The following is a 20,734-nucleotide window of genomic DNA, read 5'->3' as shown; positions in this document are numbered from 1 at the left end:
GGCTGGCTCTTCAAAGAAGATGCTCACTTTTCAAGAACCAAGGTTTATGACACGGGACTCAGTGCTGCCTCCTTGGAGACATGAAAGGCAGTTAATAAAAACAGTCTGGCTCCAGAACTCCTCCTGGTCAACTTGGCGATCGCAAAGAGGCTAAAAAAAAGTTCATGACACACAGTAATGAAGACATTAAAGAGATCAGCAGAAAGATCTGTGCAGAAATAAGTTTTTTAAGGGCAAAAAAAAAAAAAAAAACCCAACTCCGTCAAATATTTACATGTAGAATCAGACCTGGCAACAAATTCAGTTCAAGGAAATCTCTAAAAGTAGGCAGAAGTTGCTTCTGTATCTGACGCTTTCACAACCTGGATCTCAATTAACCTTTCTAAATAGGAAGTGACAGCTTGGATGGAAAATGTGGTGGGGGTGAGGGCAGGCGCCGAGCAGGGGGGCCTCAAGCTTTTGAAGAATGTTTGACTACAAAGTAAACAGCCTGAATAGAAAATATTAAATCAGATGCTGCTTAGATGTTCCATAAAACAGTATGCAGTAAAATGAAATATAGAATTTAAGAGCTTCGAAAGAAGAAATATGAAGCAATTCTGAGTTTAGTGGTGATCCAAACTTCATGGAATTAGCCATGTTGACCCATGACAGAGAATTCCTTTTTTCTGATTATGTTAAACCATGACATGAAGTGGTACAGTTGGCACTGAAGAAATTTTAGAGCTATTTATCTTTTTTTTTAAATTTATTTTTTTATTGGAAAGTCAGATATACAGAGAGGAAGAGAGACAGAGAGAAAGATCTCCCATCCATTGATTCATTCCCCAAGTGGCTGCAACGGTCGGAGCCACGTTGATCCGAAGCCAGGAACCAGAAGCCTCTTTTGGGTCTCCTACGCAGGTGCAGGTTCCCCAGGTTTGGGGCCATCCTAGACTGTTTTCCCAGGCCACAAGCAGGGAGCTGGATGGGAAGCGGAGTTGCCAGGATTAGAACCGGCGCTCATATAGGATCCTGGCATGTGAAAGCAGAGGACTTTAGCTGCTAGGGACTACCGTGCCGGGCCCGAAATACTTATCTTTAAGCCTTTTAAATTCTTTGTTACCAAATCAACCCATGAGAAAATATTTACTGTGCTTCTCACTTCAGAGTAGAACATTCTTTTGATAACCAAAATATTATTTAGGAGTGTGTGTGTGTGTGTTGCACTGGGGACTAAGCCCTACTTGTGACACTGGTACCCTACACTGGAACACACTTGTTTGACTCCCACACATTCTGGTTCTGATTCAACTAATTGCTAACGTAGCTCAAGATGGCCCAAATGCTTGAGCCCTGCCACCCATGTGGGAGATTAAGCTAGGACTCCTGGTTTGGCATGGCTCAGCCCCATCAGTTGTGGGCGTTTGAGAAACGATCCAGGAGATGGAATATCTGTCTTCTCTCATTCTACCTTTCAAATAAACACTATTCTTTTTTGAAAACAGTATACTACTTTTCATTAACACAGTATTATACATTTCCCTTCAGATAGAAGACAAAAGGAAGTGAACTTAGAAAATTCACATCAGAGTCAAAATTGTAAAATAGGCTTAAATGCTAGAACTCAACACATGAGGAGCACGCTTACAAGCTGGTGTTTGATGATCAATTTCCCACTTATCACTCGATACAACATACTCATCCGAAGCCCTTACACACTGTAAAGAAACACAACGGCGAGCCTCAAAGAGTCTCATTCCTTTCCATTAGTTTTAGACAGTTAAAAAAAACTCTCATTTTAAACATCTGTAAATCAGTAAACTTAAATATCATGTCACCCCCGTGCCTTTGCAGTGCTCTTCCTCGGCTGGCAAAGCCTCATCCAGATCTCAGCTTCTTGCTCAAGGTTCTTTAACCTTGGGTTCCCTTGCTTGTTGGGGTTAAGCCCCAGCAGCTCCTATCTGGCACTGTCGTTATGTTATCATCATCGCTCCTGTACCAGGCTCAGACACCAGAGCTTGTACCCCTTTTCATCTTGGTGCCTCATGTACCTGGCAGATGTACAGTGGAAGCTTCTGGAACAGAGCTGAAAGCATTGCTTTGAGTTCTCAGTGTAACAAGACTGCTTGCTGCTGTCACGCTGTCTTATTCTGGCCTTCTGCACTAGCCAGGTGGAAAGACCTCTGGTTATCTGAGGCTCTTCCTGTAGCCTACGTCCTGTCCCTCTTGCTGATAGGGACATGGCCTCCTTGTGTATGTCACCTTCCAGGGTCTCAGAGCAGAGTCGCTTGAGAGGCTGGTGGTGCTAAGGCTTCCTTTTAGGGTCCTGTAGGAAGGGGGGCAGGTTCTGCTGTGCAGTCGCTGGGGAGTGCAGTAACTTCCAGCAGAGCCCCACTGTGAACCGCAGTTACCTGCTCTCTCCTGAACTGGCCTGGACACTGAGATGGAGGGGCCATGCCTTACTCTTTCTTGCAAGGAACTTTCAAAATAGTCACAATGTTTTTTTTTTTTTTCAAATCTACTCCCTGCTTTTTTTTTTTTTCACAATCAACACGTTCCACAAGCTTTATGAAGACACTCTCATATATGTCAGATTATTTCCTATTTGAGGACTCCTTGTCCCTTAGAATTTGGACTGCAGTGCACCGTTATTAAACCCATCAAGTCACCTCAAGTGTGTATCAGCTCCAAAGGCTTGGCTAGATAGGGATGGTATTAACGAACAGGGGAAAAAAGCTTCTAAATCAATAAATATATAAACAAATGGGTTAAGCTGAAGTGTTTTCTAGGCAATAGCTCCAGCTGCTCCACTTCCCAATCCAGCTCTCTTTTAATGTGCCTGAGAAAGCAGATGTCCCAGGTACCCAGGCTCTGACTTCCACATGGGAAGACCAGGGCAGAACCCTAGGCTGTTGGCTTTGCCTGGTCTAGCTCATCTGGGGAGTGAACCTGCAGATCGACGTTCTCTTTCTCTCTTCTTGTCACTCTTTCAAATAAACAAATAAAATCTTCAAAAATAATATGCCACAATTTTTAAGCCCGAGAACTTAAAACAAAACTTAAAACTTTAAGCCCGAGAACAAGGGTTAAGCATGGCTTCCCTTGTGATAATACGCTTTTCTAATTTGATAACAGATTATTCACATAATCTGAAATTAAAAACAAAAAACTTATATTGTGGGAAAGTTCCAAAACCAATACGACACAGAATTTCCCACATGAAACTGTTTCCAAGGACAGCATGCCCATGTCGTGCACTGGAGTTTCTAGATTCAAAACTGGGCTCTGGCTCCTAACTCTGCTGGCAGCCTGGCAGATCCTGTGAGGCAGGGCAGATGGCTCTGGTGACAGGATTCTTGCCATCCACGTGGGAGCCTCGCTCAGCCCTGGCCATCACGGGTGCTTAGGGAGTGAACTGACAAATGGGAGCTTGCTCTCTCCCTCCCTCCGATCCAACGTTAAAGTAATGTTCCAAAAGGGAAAGTGTAGGAAGCCGTTTTCCTAGTAAAGGCACTAGCCATCATACTTTCCTGTGATATATTTAAATTAACTGTCACATGATCAATCTGAAGAACTTTGTCTACACCTGCTGCTCACTTACTTAGTGTACATCCATATTGTGAATTATCCAAGTCACCGAGTGTCAACTCACCAGGGCTGCTTCCCTTACCAGAAACTGAAATGGTGAAGGAACATAAGAACAACAGGCTTTAACTCAGCCAATTCCTATTGGCATTCAGTAGTTTCTGGAGAAGGTGAAGGTGACACAGAAACCGAATCTGTAATTCCCAAGTCCTTCGTCCCACAGGCAGCTGAGAAGCACCGAGTCTCCTCAGCTGCACTGATCAGCAGCCCAGCCAGCTTCAGCCGCACACTTCAAGCTTGGGGAACTTTGGGGGGACCAGTTGTGCCTGGTTTTCCTTTCTTGAAAACAGAAAAAAACTGGTAACACAAAACTCAATACTATTCCAACAATCTCTTCCAATTTGTTGCAAACTCTGTAGAAAGCAAAAAAGCTTTATAGCTGCTTAAATTTGTCAGAAAGTGCTGAAAATGTGCTTTTAGAAAGTTGTAATTTATCTCTGAGGGTATTTCAAAATGTGCATAGAAAGCACAATTTTCTGAAAGAAATTCTGGTACAAAAAAATGTTGGGATCCATGTGTATGATGGGTCTTCAAAAAGATAATGCAGAGTGTTTTATAAAAACTATGCATATACATGTTTAATAAAGAGGCATTGCAAGGTAATTAATCAAAATCTAAAAATGCCCAATTTAAACACAAGGGGCAACATTCTTCATTTAGGTATTTTCAATTTTGCTTCTAACTAGGACTTCGGGCAAGCCACAGTCTTACAGGTCTCAAATCACTCATTTCTATAGGAGAGTATGATTATCTGCTCCAAAGTTCTGGTATCTTCAGCCTCTAGAATTTGAGCACTTACAGGTTTCACATGAATGTTTACAGGCCCAGGGCGGTAACACGTGAGTGAAGCTGAGCATGGTGAGCATTTTTCTTAAATGGACTATTGATTTTTCATCATTTCAGATTTGATATCCACACAGTTCATTTCCATATAGCTCCGCTGTGAGCAACAGTAATAAATGTATTGATAGTGATACATAACAGGGCTATAGAGAACGCAAGATGTGATAAGAGACCACGGCAAGCTGAAGGGTAGGAAAAGCACCAGGCTATTGTGGCTGTATGTTCTAATGTCACCAGATTTCAAAAGGAGTCCTCGGGCCTGGCACGGTAGCCTAATGGCTAAAGTTCTCGCCATGCATGTGCTGGGATCCTATATGGCGGCTAGTTTGTGTCCTGGTGCCCTGCTTCCCACCCAGCTCCCTGCCTGTGGCCTGGGAAACCAGCCGAGGATGGCCCAAAGCCTTGGGATCCTGCATCCATGTGGGAGACCCAGAAGAGGCTCCAGCCTTCTGATCAGCTCAGCTCTGGCCAATGCAGCCTTTGGGAAGTGAATCAATAGATGGAAGATCTTCCTCTCTGTCTCTCCTCCTCTCTGTATATCTGACTTTCCAATAAAAATAAAGGAATTCTTAGTGAAATCGACTTTTCAATGTGGGCAGTTCAAGAACTTCTGTTTTAAAAGTGTGCCTATTTTCATCTACTTGAAAGGCAGAGTGATACAGATATTCTGCTGGTTCACTCCAGAAATGTGTGCATCAAAAGGTGGGCCCCAGGCTGACAACAGGATCCATTCAGGTCTCCCAGATGGGTGGCAGGACCCATGCACTCTATCTCCCAGGATGCATAAGAAGGAGCTGGCTGCTAAGTGGAGTAGCTTGGATTCAAACCAGGCAAATTCCTTTTGCAGGCTCTTAGTACTCTGTGCTACAAATTTTATTCCTCACTTGATCAGAAAGAAAGAAAGAAAGGGCACTGAAGGGCCCAGCGCGATAGCCTAGTGGCTAAATCCTTGCCTTGCAACTGCCCAGATCCCATGTGGGCACCGGTTCGAGCCCCAGCCACTCCACTTCCCATCCAGCTCCCTTTTTGTGACCTGGGAAGACAGTGGAAGATGAGCCAAAGCCTTGGGACCCTGCACGTGCGTGGAGACCTGGAGGAAGCTCCTGTTTTCTAAAGAGCTCAGCTCTAGCTGCTGCAGTCACTTTGGGAGTGAGCCAGGTGACAGAGGATCTCTCTGTCTCTCCTCTCTGTAAATCTGCCTTTCCAATAAAAATAAATCTTAAAAAGAAAAACTGAAAATAAGTAATTGAGCAGTTCTAATTTTACAGGTGAAGTAAAGCTGATATAGAATAGGTACTCACATTACTAAAATTTGCAGAATTGAATATAGAATATCACCATGGAAATATTTACAGTATCCTGCTAAGTGAAAAAAGTAGGCCATAAAAAGCAGGCATGATTTTTGAACGAAACATTTTAATGATTAGATATTATTTCATAATGATTTGTTATAAACAAGCCTCTGTACTTGATCTACTTTTAAAATCCCGCAAAAAGCATTTCTTATTTGAGGCAGACATTGCCTCGGGAGCTCCTGTGTCCTGCTTCACTCCCCAAGCCAGGACCTGACAATGCATACAAGTCTGCTATGCAGGTGGCAAGGACCCAAGAATCTGGGTTGTCACCTGCTTTTACAGTTCACACTAATAGGAAGATGTTGGTGAACATTTGGGATATGAACCAGAGGATGGAGCGGCTCGCTCTGCCTTTTGAGTATGATGAAAACACATTTTAAAAATGAAAGGAAAATAACGTCTTATATGCTTGAAGGACTGTTTGAAGTCTTCGTTTTCCAGTTGTCACGCAGTAGAACTGCAGACGTCATTAAGTTCAAAACAGCTGGTATGCTGTAAATGCAGAGGGGTGTGGATACCTTGGAGGAAAGGGGTCAAGATGGTGCTGTGACTTGAAAATACGTCATCTTGGCCGTTCAAGTTAGAACTCTTGTGAGGGAAAGGCAGGGGAGTTCTTCCAAGTAAGTGGATGGCAAACCTGTACTTGTGTCTTGTGAAGTGGGCCATGAGGGCACAGCGAGAAACAGCTGCGACAACGGGAGACAGAGCACAGAGACGGGGATGGCACGTAGGACCTGGGGAGGTTCGGGTCTGTGCACCATCCTCCCACACCTGAAAAACCTCATCAAGAACTGATTCTACACTCTACCTGACCAAGTGAAGGATACTTTACTAAACCAGATGTATGCAAAATCATGATTTCCACTGGTGACTGATTTGAACTTTCAAATTCTAGTAGCTACTTGTATAACCATAGGTAACTTTCTTCATTGTAAGTAATGACTTACCAGGAAGATCTGAAAGCCAGTGACCCAGCATGACAGTTTGAAAGTGTGTACCCTTCAATTCTTGCAGAAGAAACTTCAAGCCATTGGAACCCATCACCAGGGAGGCATGCAATGGGATATTTTAAGAACTAAATGGATGGCTGTAACCAAATTTCTTTTTTGACTAATTCAACTTTAAAACTGCCCTTGGAAACAGAAAAACAAAACAAAGCAAAAAACAAAAAACCAAACTATTACTACTTCATCTGGGTATAAGAAAAGGTGATTTTATGTAAAAATTTTTATTTACTTTTAGGAATATTTTAACATTTGTAATATAATAAAATTGGACATTTTGCTGTCAAAGTATACATGCTGTCTATTTCCAACCATGCAAAAAAAGCATAATATGCTTGAAGTACATTTATAATATAGCATTTTTGTTTGCTTTTGAGATTGCATTTTTATGTAGACTAAAATTCTAAAAACAAGTAAGCTTTCATTGACCTTTGAAATCCTTTCATTTTTCTTCTCAAACCAATGGATTTTAAATTGGTCTTCTTATAAACAAATGACAGAGGATTCTGCATTAAGTAGGCAAATTTCCACAAAAATATACATCTCATGTTTTAAATGACAATACATTAAAAACAAACCCTGACCTTAATACAATGATCTACAAGTGTTTCAAAAGGTTCAGATAAATGGAATTATCTTGGTGCCAAAAAATCCCAAAATTACGCATTTATTAAAAATGCATGGAAAACATGTACTATGAGAACTATGCACAGATTTCAATGTTTTTGTGCAAAAATAAACTTACCATTTGATTCCACTTTTCCAAAAACCTTTTTAACGTACCTCTGTAAGTTCTTTCTTACCACCGATGATCTTGTTTTATGAAAGAGGCAGACAGCCAAGCAGAGAGAGAAGAGCAGAGCGCCCAGGTGGAGACGGCCAAATGCCGTCAACACTCGGGGCCAGACAAGCAGGGAGCCAGGAACTCAGGCTGGGGCTGCCAGCTCAGTCAGGGAGCCTTTTGTTGTTTCCCCAAGTGTGCATTAGCAGGAAGCTGGAACCAAGAGCGGAGCTGGGACTACAAGCAAAGCACTCCAACCTGGGATATCAATGTCTCAAACAGCAGCTTAACTGCTAAGCCAAGTACCCACCCTAACACTAACTCGTGAAGTAGACAACTTGGTTTTAAGAAGGCATTTTCATCAAGTAAATAGAATTTCTGAAACATAACAATGTGAGGTGATTTTTTTTTTTTTTTACTAAATTATTACGTTTTATGTTCGTTAACACTCTGTGTTCAGCATTGTGGTTCCCAATGCTTCTTTCAACTAAATCATAAAGAGCAAACATCAGAATGATTTGGTCCAGGTACTGCGAGTTGGTTCAAGACACAGTGGGACCAGAAACCAAGTCTGCTGACTGCCACGTGCATGCTCTTCATACACAACATTGTGGCGTACTCTGTCTCTCAGATCCACTCTGGCTCCTAGCACCCTCTGCCAAAGGATGACTTTCCTCTGAACAAAAGTACTCTTAAGCAGGTCTTCCTTACTAGTGTTCTGCTAAGGAAGGACAGGAGGTGACAAGGCATGACCCCTAAGGGGCGGGAGCATGGGGAGCTTAAGGAGAGACTTACAGAAGAGAACAATGGAGGACACACGTTCCCAGCAGCCGACAACTGAGTGAGGTTAAAGAGACAGTAAGAAGCCATTCAAAGCTCTTGCGGGTACCCGCTTAGCTAATTTCTGGAAGGATGATGTGGGCAGAGTGGTGTTTTAGGAAGATTTTGGATGGATTAATGAGGCATTACGTGTATGGACAGAATTAGGAAACTTCATTGTACAATCCCAAAATAGAGGAAATAGGCTACAGTAAAAAGAGTGAAAAGAGACTAAAGATAATTGAAACCAAGGAAGAAGTATTTGTAGCCAAACAGATGTAATTAACAGCATTTCAACAAGGTATTCTCTACTTTGGAAGCTGATGGGTGTTTTATGTTTAGGATGATGGCACATTTAATTAATGACCCTTACTGGTTGAATTAAATAACATCCTGGCACTGACTTTGGAAAGTGAGGCAATGTGGCTTGTGCATGTCTTTCAAGGCCTGTCATGAATCAGTTATTTAAACAAAGTAGAAGAAAAGCTGTCACAAACAGTACCAAGCTGAGAAGGGTTGAGAATACACTAGATGACAGAGTCAGGAGTCCAATAAATTGAGCGACAACAATAGTTTAATAGAGACACTTTTAAAATCCTGCTTTTAGGAACCTAAAACCAGTAACAAATGTCAAGGAAGAAACAGTTGTGGCAAAACGTGAAAAAACTGGTTAACAGCAGGTACACCAGGTCTTGAACCCTAGGTCTGAGGGAGACATAAAGGTTTGAAATAAACCCAACTGAAGGCAGACTGGAGTGTTTGGGCATACATAAGGAAAACCAGGAAAGAATGCTGATTTTGGTTCCTAGGAAAAGAACGTGAGCATACCCTACTACTGAGGAGAGGGATGAAGTTGAGGGTGGTTCAAGTTTAGGTGCTAACACAGTGGAACCCCAAGGAGGCAAGGCCATCTTGTTTGGCAAGAGGGCACCACAGCTCAAGCATCTTGGTCAAGAGGCAGTCAGTTAAAATCAGTAAGTGGGCAAACCAAGAGACTGGTTGCCCACAAAGCCTCTTCCTCTCCTTTCACTACCCAGACTGACCCCACCGCAGCACCCTCAGGCTCCTTGCTGTTCCCCAAACCTGCCAACCATCACCAACTGAAACTTCGGCTGGAACGCTCTTTTCAGGCAAGTGGTCGAGTCTTACATTTTTCAGGTCTCTGCTAAAAGTTGGTGTGGCTTCACTGTCATATCCACACCTCTTACCACTTTCTGGAGGTTGAGACCTATTTATGGTAAGTCTGTGGCAGAGAATAAGACTAAGGCTATGTTACAAATTGATCTGTCTCAGAGAAACAGAAGCTAACTGAATGAGAATTTTAAAGAGTAGATTTAAACATTTAGAATTATTAAAGAGTACCCCAATTTAAATTTTTAACTTCAGACACCACTGGCTTCCTTCCCTGAGCTTTTTTTCTTTCTTCATTCTCAGGCTATTCATTAAGATACATACTAGGTTAAATATTTATGATTCCAAAAGCAGTTTTACTGAAAAGGCCTTGAAACACTCTAACAAGATTTTGACAATTATAAAAATTAGCATCAGGGGGATGACCTATTGACTGTCTACAAACCACAAATATTGGAGTGAAAAAGTTAAAATTATTCTCACTTTAAAAATTCACATCAAACTGATGTGTAGTAGTTACTGCCTTGGGCTAAAGACTAGAGCATTAAGAATCTCCATCAAGGAAATTACGAGAACAAAGTTCCTCGTCCTCAAAAAAATATTTTAAGTAAAGTACTTTATTCTTTAGGTATTTCTTGCCAAAAAAAAAAAATCAAATCACAAAAATTACAAAAAGTCACAGAACAGTGCAGATTATTTCATTAATAGAATAAATCCCATTCTAATTTTAGTAAATAAAACAATGCTGTTAAATAGGCTAGTCATGAAAACTGAACACACGCCCTCTTCTTGGATAGCTATAAAGCACGACTATGAATTTAACTTTTTCAGCTAGAAGTCTGTGAGAAAAGGTGAACTACACAAATTAATCAATTATTTGAGACTTTTATCTTCTGGGAAGCATAAAAAGATTTTAAGAGTGTCTTTGAAACACTTATTATTAGAAATAGACTAAGATAAAGAGAATATTAAAGAGCTATGCTATGTTATCAGTAATAAAAAAATGAAAAAAAAAAAAAAGAGCTATGCTTAGAATTTTCTAAGCTGAGCCCTGGTTTATGTTCTTGTAGAGCTGGGGTTCTTGTAGAGCGTGAATCCACATGTGTGCCGGTTTTAATCCCAGCGGCCCCACTTCCCATCCAGCTCCCTGCTTGTGGTCTGGGAAAGCAGTAAGTGGCCCAAAGCCTTGGGACCCTGCACCTGCATTGGGGGACCAGGAAGCTGCTCCTGGCTCAGCTGTTGCAGCCACTTGGGGAGTGAACCAGCAGACAGAAGATCTTTTTCTCTGTCTCTCCTTCTCTCTGTAAATCTGCTATTCCAATTAAAATAAATCTTTAAAACAAAAATTTAAAAAATTGATCCAGAGAGACCAGAACTGTATAAGCACATATGCCTAACTCCCTAATTTGAAACATTATGTTGTTCAGTGATGACATCTTAAAGTCAGGACAGACTATATATGCCTACATTTGATATATTCATCTACAGATTTTAGTATGTTTTAAATAAATAGGGAAAATATAAAAAATGGCTTTAAGATCAAAAGCATAAACTCATTTGAAACTGTATACAGGGTAAAATTATCAATCTACTGAAAAGAAAATTAATTGGGTGAACAAATTCCTTCTCCACACATACTGATGAGAGAACTACAAAGACACAACTGCTGACTTTATCAGAAGAAACTCTTAAAAAGGTTAAGACGATTTTTTTTTTTTAGCAAGGCAGTATAACTATGCTAACGAGGGTATCTTTCTTTTTTTGGTCTGTAAGAGTGTAATTTAATTTTTAAAAGATGAAGATTAATATGGGATGAGCAAGAAAATCTTAATAAAACACAAAAAGAAGGATGTGTGTTGTGGCCTAACAGGTTGAGAAGCCACCCAGACAGCCCACCTCTAACACTGGGAGTGCTGGACTGAGTCTCTCTTTCCCGTCCAGTTTCCTAAGCGGCAGAAAGTGGCTCAAATGCTTGGACCCCTGCCACCCATGTGGGAGACCCAGAAAAAGTTCCAGGTTCCTGGCTTTGGCCTGGCCCAGTCCTGGCTATTGCAGGGGATGAAGTTTCTTTCTCTCTGTTGCTCTGCCTTTTAAGTGGATGAAAATACAGATACACACACACACACACACACACACACACACACACACACACACACACACACACACACACACACACACACACACACACACACACCTCTGCAATAAGCCCTGACTTCTCCAAAGGCATGAGTAAGGAAAACGCTTACAATGAAAGGCTCAAAGAAACTCCACTTTCCCATTCAATGAACTTCAGACAGAAAACCTAGTTCAAATTCAATTCTAACACATGATACATATATAAAACCCAATTTAACAAGATGGAAAATATTTTTCATGTCATAAATATGGTACTTAAATACACCCAGCAATGTACCAACAATTTATACCAACCAAGACTATGGTATACATAACTAAAGTTTACTCAGTATTTCAACAAATTTGCTAATTCATGTTAGTAACATAAAAACCAATTATGGGTAAGTTTATTTTTTTCAGAGTTCCAATAATTGCTATTGAGAAGTCTGGATTATTTAATTAAAAAATAAGCTCCAACAGTTAAACTAGCCTGGTTTAACACAAAAACAGTACACTCCCATGGATTGCAGAAATGGTCTATTATGCTACAAGGACTAAAGCTGTGGGTAAGAGGGTAGGGACAATGTGCCCACTTGCATTTCAGAGGCAAGACCATGCATATCAGAACACTGATTCACTGCAATACAACCACAGCATTTCAAGTACATTACAGGATTTTCATCAATTAGCTTTTAAAAATTTCAAGTAGAAAAAAATTCCAAAATATGTTCAAATCAACTTCATTATTCAAAAAGTTCAGTCCCCATTCAGAAACAGATAACCAGTATATTTATTAAATGAGTTAAGACAAATAAACTTTACAAATAGACAAATAATAAAAGGCTCAGTGGCTAAAATAGATGGTAAGCATCATTGAAAGAAATCAACACCATCACGGTATCTCAGTTGGCTTACACATGTAAAAAGAAATTTTCAAAGAGCAATTTCACAGAAATGAAGCCAGTTTTTTTTCTTATAAACAAATCACCATTTCTTGGTTCAAAACTGACATGTTATGAAAATTACCATATCACATATTTGTAAGATGACAAGGAGTAACTCATCTTCAAAGTGCAAGTAAGTCTATTTACAACCACAAAAAAGGCAATGATGAGGAGAAAAGGATTTTTAAAAAATATACAAAGATTAAAAACATTTGGGATGCAAAATTAAACAATTTTTTTTTTGGTTAGAGGATAAAAGAGAAAACGTGATTGAATTACAGATGCTGATTTCAGCTATACATACTATATAACGGGATCCGAGATCTTTAACAGCTTGCTTGCATTTTTTTTTCTAGTTACATAATGCTCTGGAAATTTCTGGTAGAAATTACAGTGTCTCAAAGAGAGTATTACACACTAAGCATGTCTTGCTACTACTTTCATGGATGTCCTAAGAGTCGGTGTAAAAAGCCATTGCCTTGAGTTGAAAAATGAATACTGTAAAAGCTCAATACAAACCCTCTGAAGCACATGCACTTCTAAATCGTTTGGTAATTACATTCATATTTAAGCATAACCAAAACAAAAAAAAAGTTTTTAAGCATTTCCCTTTTCTCAATTCCCTATGCCTTGTAGGCTTCTCCAGTTGATAGGGTCAATTTTTTGAGTTGAAAGGTTCTTCAAAATAGAGTCTAGTCCACCACCCTCATTCAGTGTAAATGATATTCCTCAAGATCATGCAGCACATTAATGGTAAAACCAAGACTAGAAAGCAGGTCTAGACTCCTGGTCTACTATGCTTTCTAGCATATCATGCTACCCCCCTTTTTACAGTATGATTTGCTATAAATACCTGATGAATTAATAATGTACAGTTAAAAATGCTGACAGAGCCGATGTGTTTCTAAGACTTGCCAGAAGATTACTGCAAAAGATTGATGGAGAGAAAAGATTTCCCCCACCCACCAAAAATATCAAGCACCATCATCTAAATGTTTCTTTGCTGGGTCAGCACTCTCAGATGTAGCAGTCCTCATACACTTCAGGTCAGCCTGAGATGCGTGTACATGGCGGAATCTGGACCCTTACACAATGCCACTTTCTGAAGGGTAAAGACAAGAGGCAAAAAAGAGAGAAGGTAGACAAAAGAAAGACATGAAGAGCTAAAGAATTCAACTGGCTTAGTGATGGACATTCCAGCATATGGTTAATTTCTACATCTAAAGCAATCGTTGTAGACGCTTTTCCACCTTTTTGGTATAATCTCATTTTTTCTATAATCCGTCATTTGGCCACTTAAGAATCAAACAGATGTTTCATAGACAATGGTGGTCATTAATTTTTGAAACTGTGAGACTATTTTAGACAAACTAAATTCTATGAAGAATATGTCACATGGGAAAATTGTCTTAATATGATGCTATTAGACTTCCACCAAGGAATTAAAGCATTATTTCATGGGGCTATTATCATCTTGAAATTTATTCCAGCTGCGGTGAGAGAACAACAGGCGGATACACTATATATATGCAGAACTGAGTAAAGAAGCTGAAATGTCTTAAAAAAGATTGTTGTGAATTTAATAAAAGGGCATATTTATTTATGTTTACAAACAAGTTTTGAAAACAGAAGGAAAACATGTCTGCTTCCACCTATTAACCTTTTTCAAAATGCCAACAGCCCCCATGTTGTGCGAAGGTCTCTAAGGATTTATTAGAAAAAAATCAACACAGGTCACTCACAGTTCACCAAGACATCACTAACTAACACGTTTAGACAAAAACAAGGAGGACTAAGGTTCTCTCGTTGTTTGATAGTTTGATTTAATTTGATTTGCCTGAAATAACAAAAGCATTTCAAGCATCTTTCATTATGTAGTTGATGTCCTGCATTAAACAATCTACTAAATTCTGAACAAAAGGTTATTAGCAAGTTTTCAAAAATTTTAAAAATTAAACAGTTGTTTCAAAACCATTAAGTAGTAAATGTATTTAAGAAACTAATTAGGACAGATGCCATAACTTCATTAGAACACCACTGCTCATATTTTTTTGTTTCTTTTGGTTTTTTTGTTTGTTTTTTTTTTAAACAAAGCATTAGTGTTATCTATTTGGCTATTAGTATTAGCAATTTATCTACAATATTTAACAAGGTAAATTGTAGGCAAAAATTTAGTACAGTTTCAATAGAAACACCCCTTTTTTTTCCTGAAAATACAGCAGTATTTGAAGGACTAATTTTTCTCTGCATCAGTTATAAGGAAGCTTCCCATCTATGAACAGGAACAGAAAGTATCTACAAACCTTGTAAACAGATCTGTATCATTTATAAACATAAATAATCCAAATTATTAACAGCCAAGAGCAGAAATTAAAATATCAATTCAATGATCCCGGGCTCTTTGTCTTGCCCAGCTTTACTCCTCCCCCTCCCATCAAGGACTGAGACTACAGCTCTGCTCAGTCCACTCTTCAGGACCATTCTTGGGTACTACTGGTGATCCACGGGTCTCTTACGCTGAGTTACTGTTTATCTGTCAGTTCATTTCTCCCACCCCCCAAAAAGCACCCTCAGTCTGGCAGAAAGCTTTGCTTTTTTGTTTTTTAAAAAAATAAATCTACATTCGTACAAGTGTGTCTTCTGTTGAAGTCCTAGGACAAGAACGCCATCTTGTCCGTCACAATAATGTGAAAAGACCCAGTTTCAATTTGTTTCTTTACAATGCAGCTAGTGTGTTAACATTCAGCTTACAATCAGAGTGATGTTTCCAAACTATGTAGTGGGCTTCCTGGGGATGAAGAGGTAGCAGACTTGTTCATTTCTATTGTAAGGTGAATTCCGCTGTCAACAGCATTGTTATTTTTGTTGGGAGAGGGCGGAGGACTGGAGTTACGTTTTGTAGGAGCATCATCTTCAGCATCGGTATCATCAATAAGGGGGATATGAGGCTCTGAATCTTCTATCCTAAACTCAGGATGTGTCATAAAGTTGTGAATTGAACTTCTTGATTCTGGTTTTTCTAACCCTTCATATAAAGAACTACGAAATGCATTCACCACTCGAATCTGTAATATCAGAAAACACAAAAGGATGTCAGTACACCATTAACATAACACATAAATGGTTCATTTATGAGTCTGAATCCACAAACAGCTAGGTATGAGTGAATCATATTTGCATGTAATGCAGTGGAACTTGCAATACACTGTAAAAAAATGAATATTTTAGTAGGACACTACAGAACAACAAGACCACATACTCTATGATTTAAGAGGTATTAGAATTCAAAATAATACTAGAAAACCTCATTGTCACTGGCTAAATATTTGATAGCCATTTTATGGGATTTTTTCCCTAAGAAAACAAAACCAAACAAAAGCAAACAAAACAAAACAAAAAACCATACACAAGCTTAGTTGAATTTTTTAAATTAAAAAGAATGCATTTTGAAAACATTTCAAATAAGATAACAAAGTCAAGCACAAAGGGTTATTGTTTCATCATGCTAGGAATTAGGGTATCACCGACTATGAAAAAGCCAAGCAAATATAAGCCAAGTGCCACAATGAACTCACATCTACCCGCTAGTCCCTTAAAAACTAAAGACAAAACCCAAATTAATATCTATAAAATGCCATTAAACAGCTATAAAAATTTGAGTATATGCCATTTATCTATGAAGTGTTAGTGTTTTTTTTCCCTATATGATATATTAAAACAAATTAATTACTGTAGTCTGTAACTGTTGGGAAACAGACAAAAACTAAACCAAAGGCATTTTCTAGGATTCTATTATGAAACATTTCTCTATAAAGAGAACAATGTTTTAAAGTTTTCTAAAAATTTCACTCCATATTCTTGGAAGTCTGCTGTATGAGTCAAAGCTTAGTGGACCATCAAACTCTACATTATTGGTCAAAGAGATCAGGTCCCACTAATTCAATTATACCCAGAAAAAAAAATAATAATAGCTGATTACTTACTATGGATCAATTAAAAATGGGTTTTTGTTAAGGTTCAAATGCACTTTATTTAATAATAAAGACATCATTTAATCTTGTTTAGGGCTAGCACTTTCACATTCTCGAAAAAAAGGTGTGGCAACTAAAATCATCAAACAAATAATGTTGAATAAATTGATAAATTAGAGCAGATGGTCATCTAAAAGTATGTTTTTCAAACATGAAATACAGGGCTATGTGCCCACTTTTGCTTATAACTTCACCTCCCCCCCCAAAAGTATCTTCTCTCATTTACTAAGTCCTGTGTTAGTCCACAGTCATTCAGGCCTTTATATGGTCAATACAGCAGTTAAAGTAGACAGAGTTAAAACACCTGAGAGAATTCTGACTGCACCCCTTACAGACAGAGAAATCCTGGTTAAACAAAGGTTCCTCGAACATAAAATGAGAAAATGGCAATATGATCTTCTTTACTGTACTGTCTTGGGAGATTAAATGAGAACCTTGCAGTTTTAGAGCAGTGCTGGCTCAGGCGTCAATACTGGCACCACCCAGACACTAATGGGCAAATGAAGTAACTTGGGATTGTGTCAAAAATGTGCATTCTGATTCAGCAGGGCCTGAAAGTGAACATTTTTTCCCCCCATTGGAAGAGGAGCTGGTTGAGTCTCCAAAAACGCCTGCAAAGGCCACACCTGTGCTAGGCTGAAGCCAGAAGCTGGAAACTCAATCCTGGCTTCTTCTGTGGTCCCAGGGATCCAACTACTATCACTTCAACTATTTCTTACCCCTTTCTATCCCTTTAGTAAGATCTTAGACATGGGACATTAGCAAATTATCCCTAGTGCTGTATTATGAAGCCTGGAATATTGTATTTAATATATGTGAACATTTAGCAAGTATGCAGACTATCTCATACTTTAAAAACAGAAAGATAACTGCTTTGATAACGGTCAGTAGAGAAAGGTATGAAATGAGTATAAATGGGAGTATCAGGCAGTCAAATGGATGGAAGCTGCTCAGGTTGATCCTGAAGCTTTTTTTTTTTTTTTCAACCAGCCCTAGTAGAGAAGGGAATGGTGAAAAGTCAAACACATCCATTTTCTTCACACATTATATTTGAAAGATATTTAGAGTTCAGAAGGAAGCTAAAGGCTTCTGCTGGAGGTGTGGGAACCAGCAGAGCTGCAGGAGGGGGAAAGCAAACACGCAGCCAGAGCAGCAGGTCTGTGTGTTTTATGCATGCACATACATACACAAACAAACTTGAGTTGGGAAATCAGGTAACAAGCTTTTCGCTTACTAAAACTTCAACTTTGGCTAGATATTCTTTCATCTGAAACTTTACTGTAAGGACTAGAATCTTAATTCTAACCACTTCATACATGACAAAACCAGGCAACTGAGGAGATGGAGGGACAGTAAGTGTCATCGAACCCAGGAGGTTGGACTCCCGACTCTACATTCCTTGGAGGTCAGACAGAGAGACAGATTTTACTTCATGGCTAACTGCACCAGAACACATCTGGTGAGACCGAAGTTACCACTTCTTTCCTCTGCCTTTCTACATAAGTACATGACCATGGTTAGTTGCTAAAAACCACAGGCAAAGGGGCAGCCTACAATGCTCCCAAGCAACATACATTTTAAAGAAGAGTCTTTAAATTAGATACAAACAATAAAATCTATAGATTTTAGCTTCTACTTACAGACAATGACAATAGCAAAGTTTTTGATTCAAGGCACAATAATGAACTGGTGTGTATTTGTTGTGAACTCTGACAGTGTATGGGTAAAATTCTCGAAGTACAAAAAACAAAAGAGAATATGAACACTACACTTCAGGTAAGCGTGCCAAAAGAATTCACATTTAATAAGAAGCACCAGAAAAAATTGTACTTATTTTTTTTAACAATCCAGACCTATTATCTAACTTTTAAAAAAAGATTTATTTATCTTTATTGCAAAGTCAGATATAGAGAGAGGAGGAGAGACAGAGAGGAGGATCATCCCACCGATGATTCACTCCCCAAGTGAGCGCAACGGCACCCGAAGCCAGGAGCCAGTAGCTTCTTCTGGGTCTCCCATGTAGGTGTAGGGTCCCAAGGCTTTGGTCTGTCCCTGACTGCTTTTCCAGGATGCAAGCAGGGAGCTGGATGGGACGCGGAGCTGCAGGGATTAGAACTGTCGCCCATATGGGATCCTGGCATATTTAAGGCAAGCACTTTAGCTACCTGGCCACAGCGCCAGGCCCGATCTAACTTTTAATTCCTTATAACACTGAGACCTATTATGCACAAAACCATCCACTAAAATGAAGAAAATTTCAGCAGTTCCTTCACGAAAAAATAGTTGTTCAGAAGGAAAATAGAAAAAGTACTGCACGAAGCAATGGGAGTTCCATATCCTTACTTCTATACTTCATCCTATGCATCTCTCCTTTCAAAGGCAGATTTACAGAGCAGAGAGAGAGAGAGAGAGAGAGAATCTTCCACCCACTGACTCACCACCCACCCCCGGCCCGCCCCAAATGGTTACACTGGCTGGAGCCAAGCAGCTGGAATCCAGGCTTCTTCTGTGTTTCCTACAAGAGTGCAGGACTCCAAGAACTTGAGCTATCTTCTGCTGCCTTCCCAGGATATAAGTAGGGAGCAGGGGTGGAAGTGGAGCAGCCTGGACTAAATATGGTATGCCACCACTGCAAGGTGAAGGATTAGCCTGTTGAGCAGTGCAGCAGCCACTATCTACATCCTTTAATATTCTTCAAAATAAATTTATTTCTTAATTGTGTGAGCTACTGGAGCAATGAACTTAACTCTGTCCTCAGAGTGGAAAAAATATGGCATATAACACTTAAATGAATAAACACAGCATTTCCCAATAAACATTAAAGCTTGGGCAAGGGGCTGGTGTGACAGCTCCACTAGTTAATCTCCCACCTCCAAGCACTGGCATCCCATAGGGGTGCAGGTTCATGTCCCAGATGCTCCACTTAACCATCTTACTCCCTGCCTGCAGCCTGGGAAAGTAGTAGAGGATGACCCAAAGCCTTGGGATCCTGTATCTGCTTGGGAGACCCAGAAGGGATTCCTGCCTCTTGGATTTGGATTGGTTTAGCTCCAGCTGTTGTGAATATTTGGGGTATGAAGCAGTGGATGGAAGATCATCTCTCTTATTTATATTGTAAAGGCAGATTTATAGAGAGGAGACAGTCCACCCTCAGGTAGATGTAAAAGCTGGGGCTGAGTTAATCTGAGAGCCAGGAGCTTCTTCCGGGTCTCCCAAGTGGGTGCAAATTCTAAAGGTTTGGGGCCATCTCCACTGCTTTCCCAGGCCATAAGCAGGGTTCTGGATGCGAAGTGGAACAGTTGGAACACAAACCAGTGCCCACATGGAATCCTGGGCATGCAAGGTGAGGATTTAGCCACCAGGCTATTGTGCCTGGCCCAGAAGATCATTTCTTTATGTATTTTCTTCTCTCTGTAAACCTACCTTTCCAATAAAAATATATCTCAAAAAAAAAAAAACAAAAAAAAAAAACAAAAAACCAACCTTGGTCAAAAGGACAGATTTTCAGATTGGGGCATAAGCTGCAGTCTGCCTGGAAGGACAAATTTTCTTTCCATTTCTCCTTCCCAGGGAGGCTTAGTTACCTACTTAGCTAATGAAATCTAAAAGGGAAGACATATTAGAATAGTACTTTGTAAGAACAGAGAAACTAAACTTTTTTTTTCTGTAGGAAACTTAAGAACTGACTAATAAATGAAGGAAAAAAGATGATATTTTCAAAGATATTTCCAGTTTAGTATCTGACAAAATGGAACTGGGTTATTGTTCATTTATTTAGTAAAGCAAGGATTCCAAGTAAGAGGCACATAAATGGAATACAATTATTTCTAAGACTATTTAGCGCAGTAACAACTGCAAGGAAATTAAACCTTTCATTGAGCATATTAAGCCTCTAATTCTGTGTACTGGCTGATGTCTTAGGCTCTCTTGGACAATGCTCCATTAGCAAATTTAAAGAAAGTTTAAGGTGTAAACAAGTCTCACAGTAAATGCCTTCTTATTCATTAATCCTCATTAACTAGAACTGATCATCATCTTATGTCAGATACAGAATAAAGCAGTAAACACCTTAAACCTTGCTAAA

General features: G+C 39.5%; 1 protein-coding gene across 10 annotated transcripts in view; it reads right to left on the bottom strand.

The window, feature by feature from the left end:
* Window positions 1–12,097: 12,097 nt before the first annotated feature.
* The window catches only part of ATP2B1 (ATPase plasma membrane Ca2+ transporting 1), a 108,850-nt gene continuing 100,213 nt past the window's right edge, over window positions 12,098–20,734 (bottom strand). For all 10 annotated transcript variants that reach the window (XM_040980943.1, XM_040980931.1, XM_040980933.1 and 7 more), the window contains one exon: window positions 12,098–15,684. In XM_040980943.1, the coding sequence (XP_040836877.1) occupies window positions 15,672–15,684 (13 nt within the window). In that variant the 3' untranslated portion in view covers window positions 12,098–15,671. The remainder of the gene's footprint in view (window positions 15,685–20,734) is intronic.

The sequence above is a fragment of the Ochotona curzoniae genome, unplaced genomic scaffold (assembly GCF_017591425.1).
Source record: "Ochotona curzoniae isolate NIBS_2020 unplaced genomic scaffold, NIBS_Ocur_1.0 contig_1014, whole genome shotgun sequence".
In the NCBI taxonomy this organism is placed as follows: domain Eukaryota; kingdom Metazoa; phylum Chordata; class Mammalia; order Lagomorpha; family Ochotonidae; genus Ochotona; species Ochotona curzoniae.
This window is presented reverse-complemented; position numbering and strand designations above follow the sequence as displayed.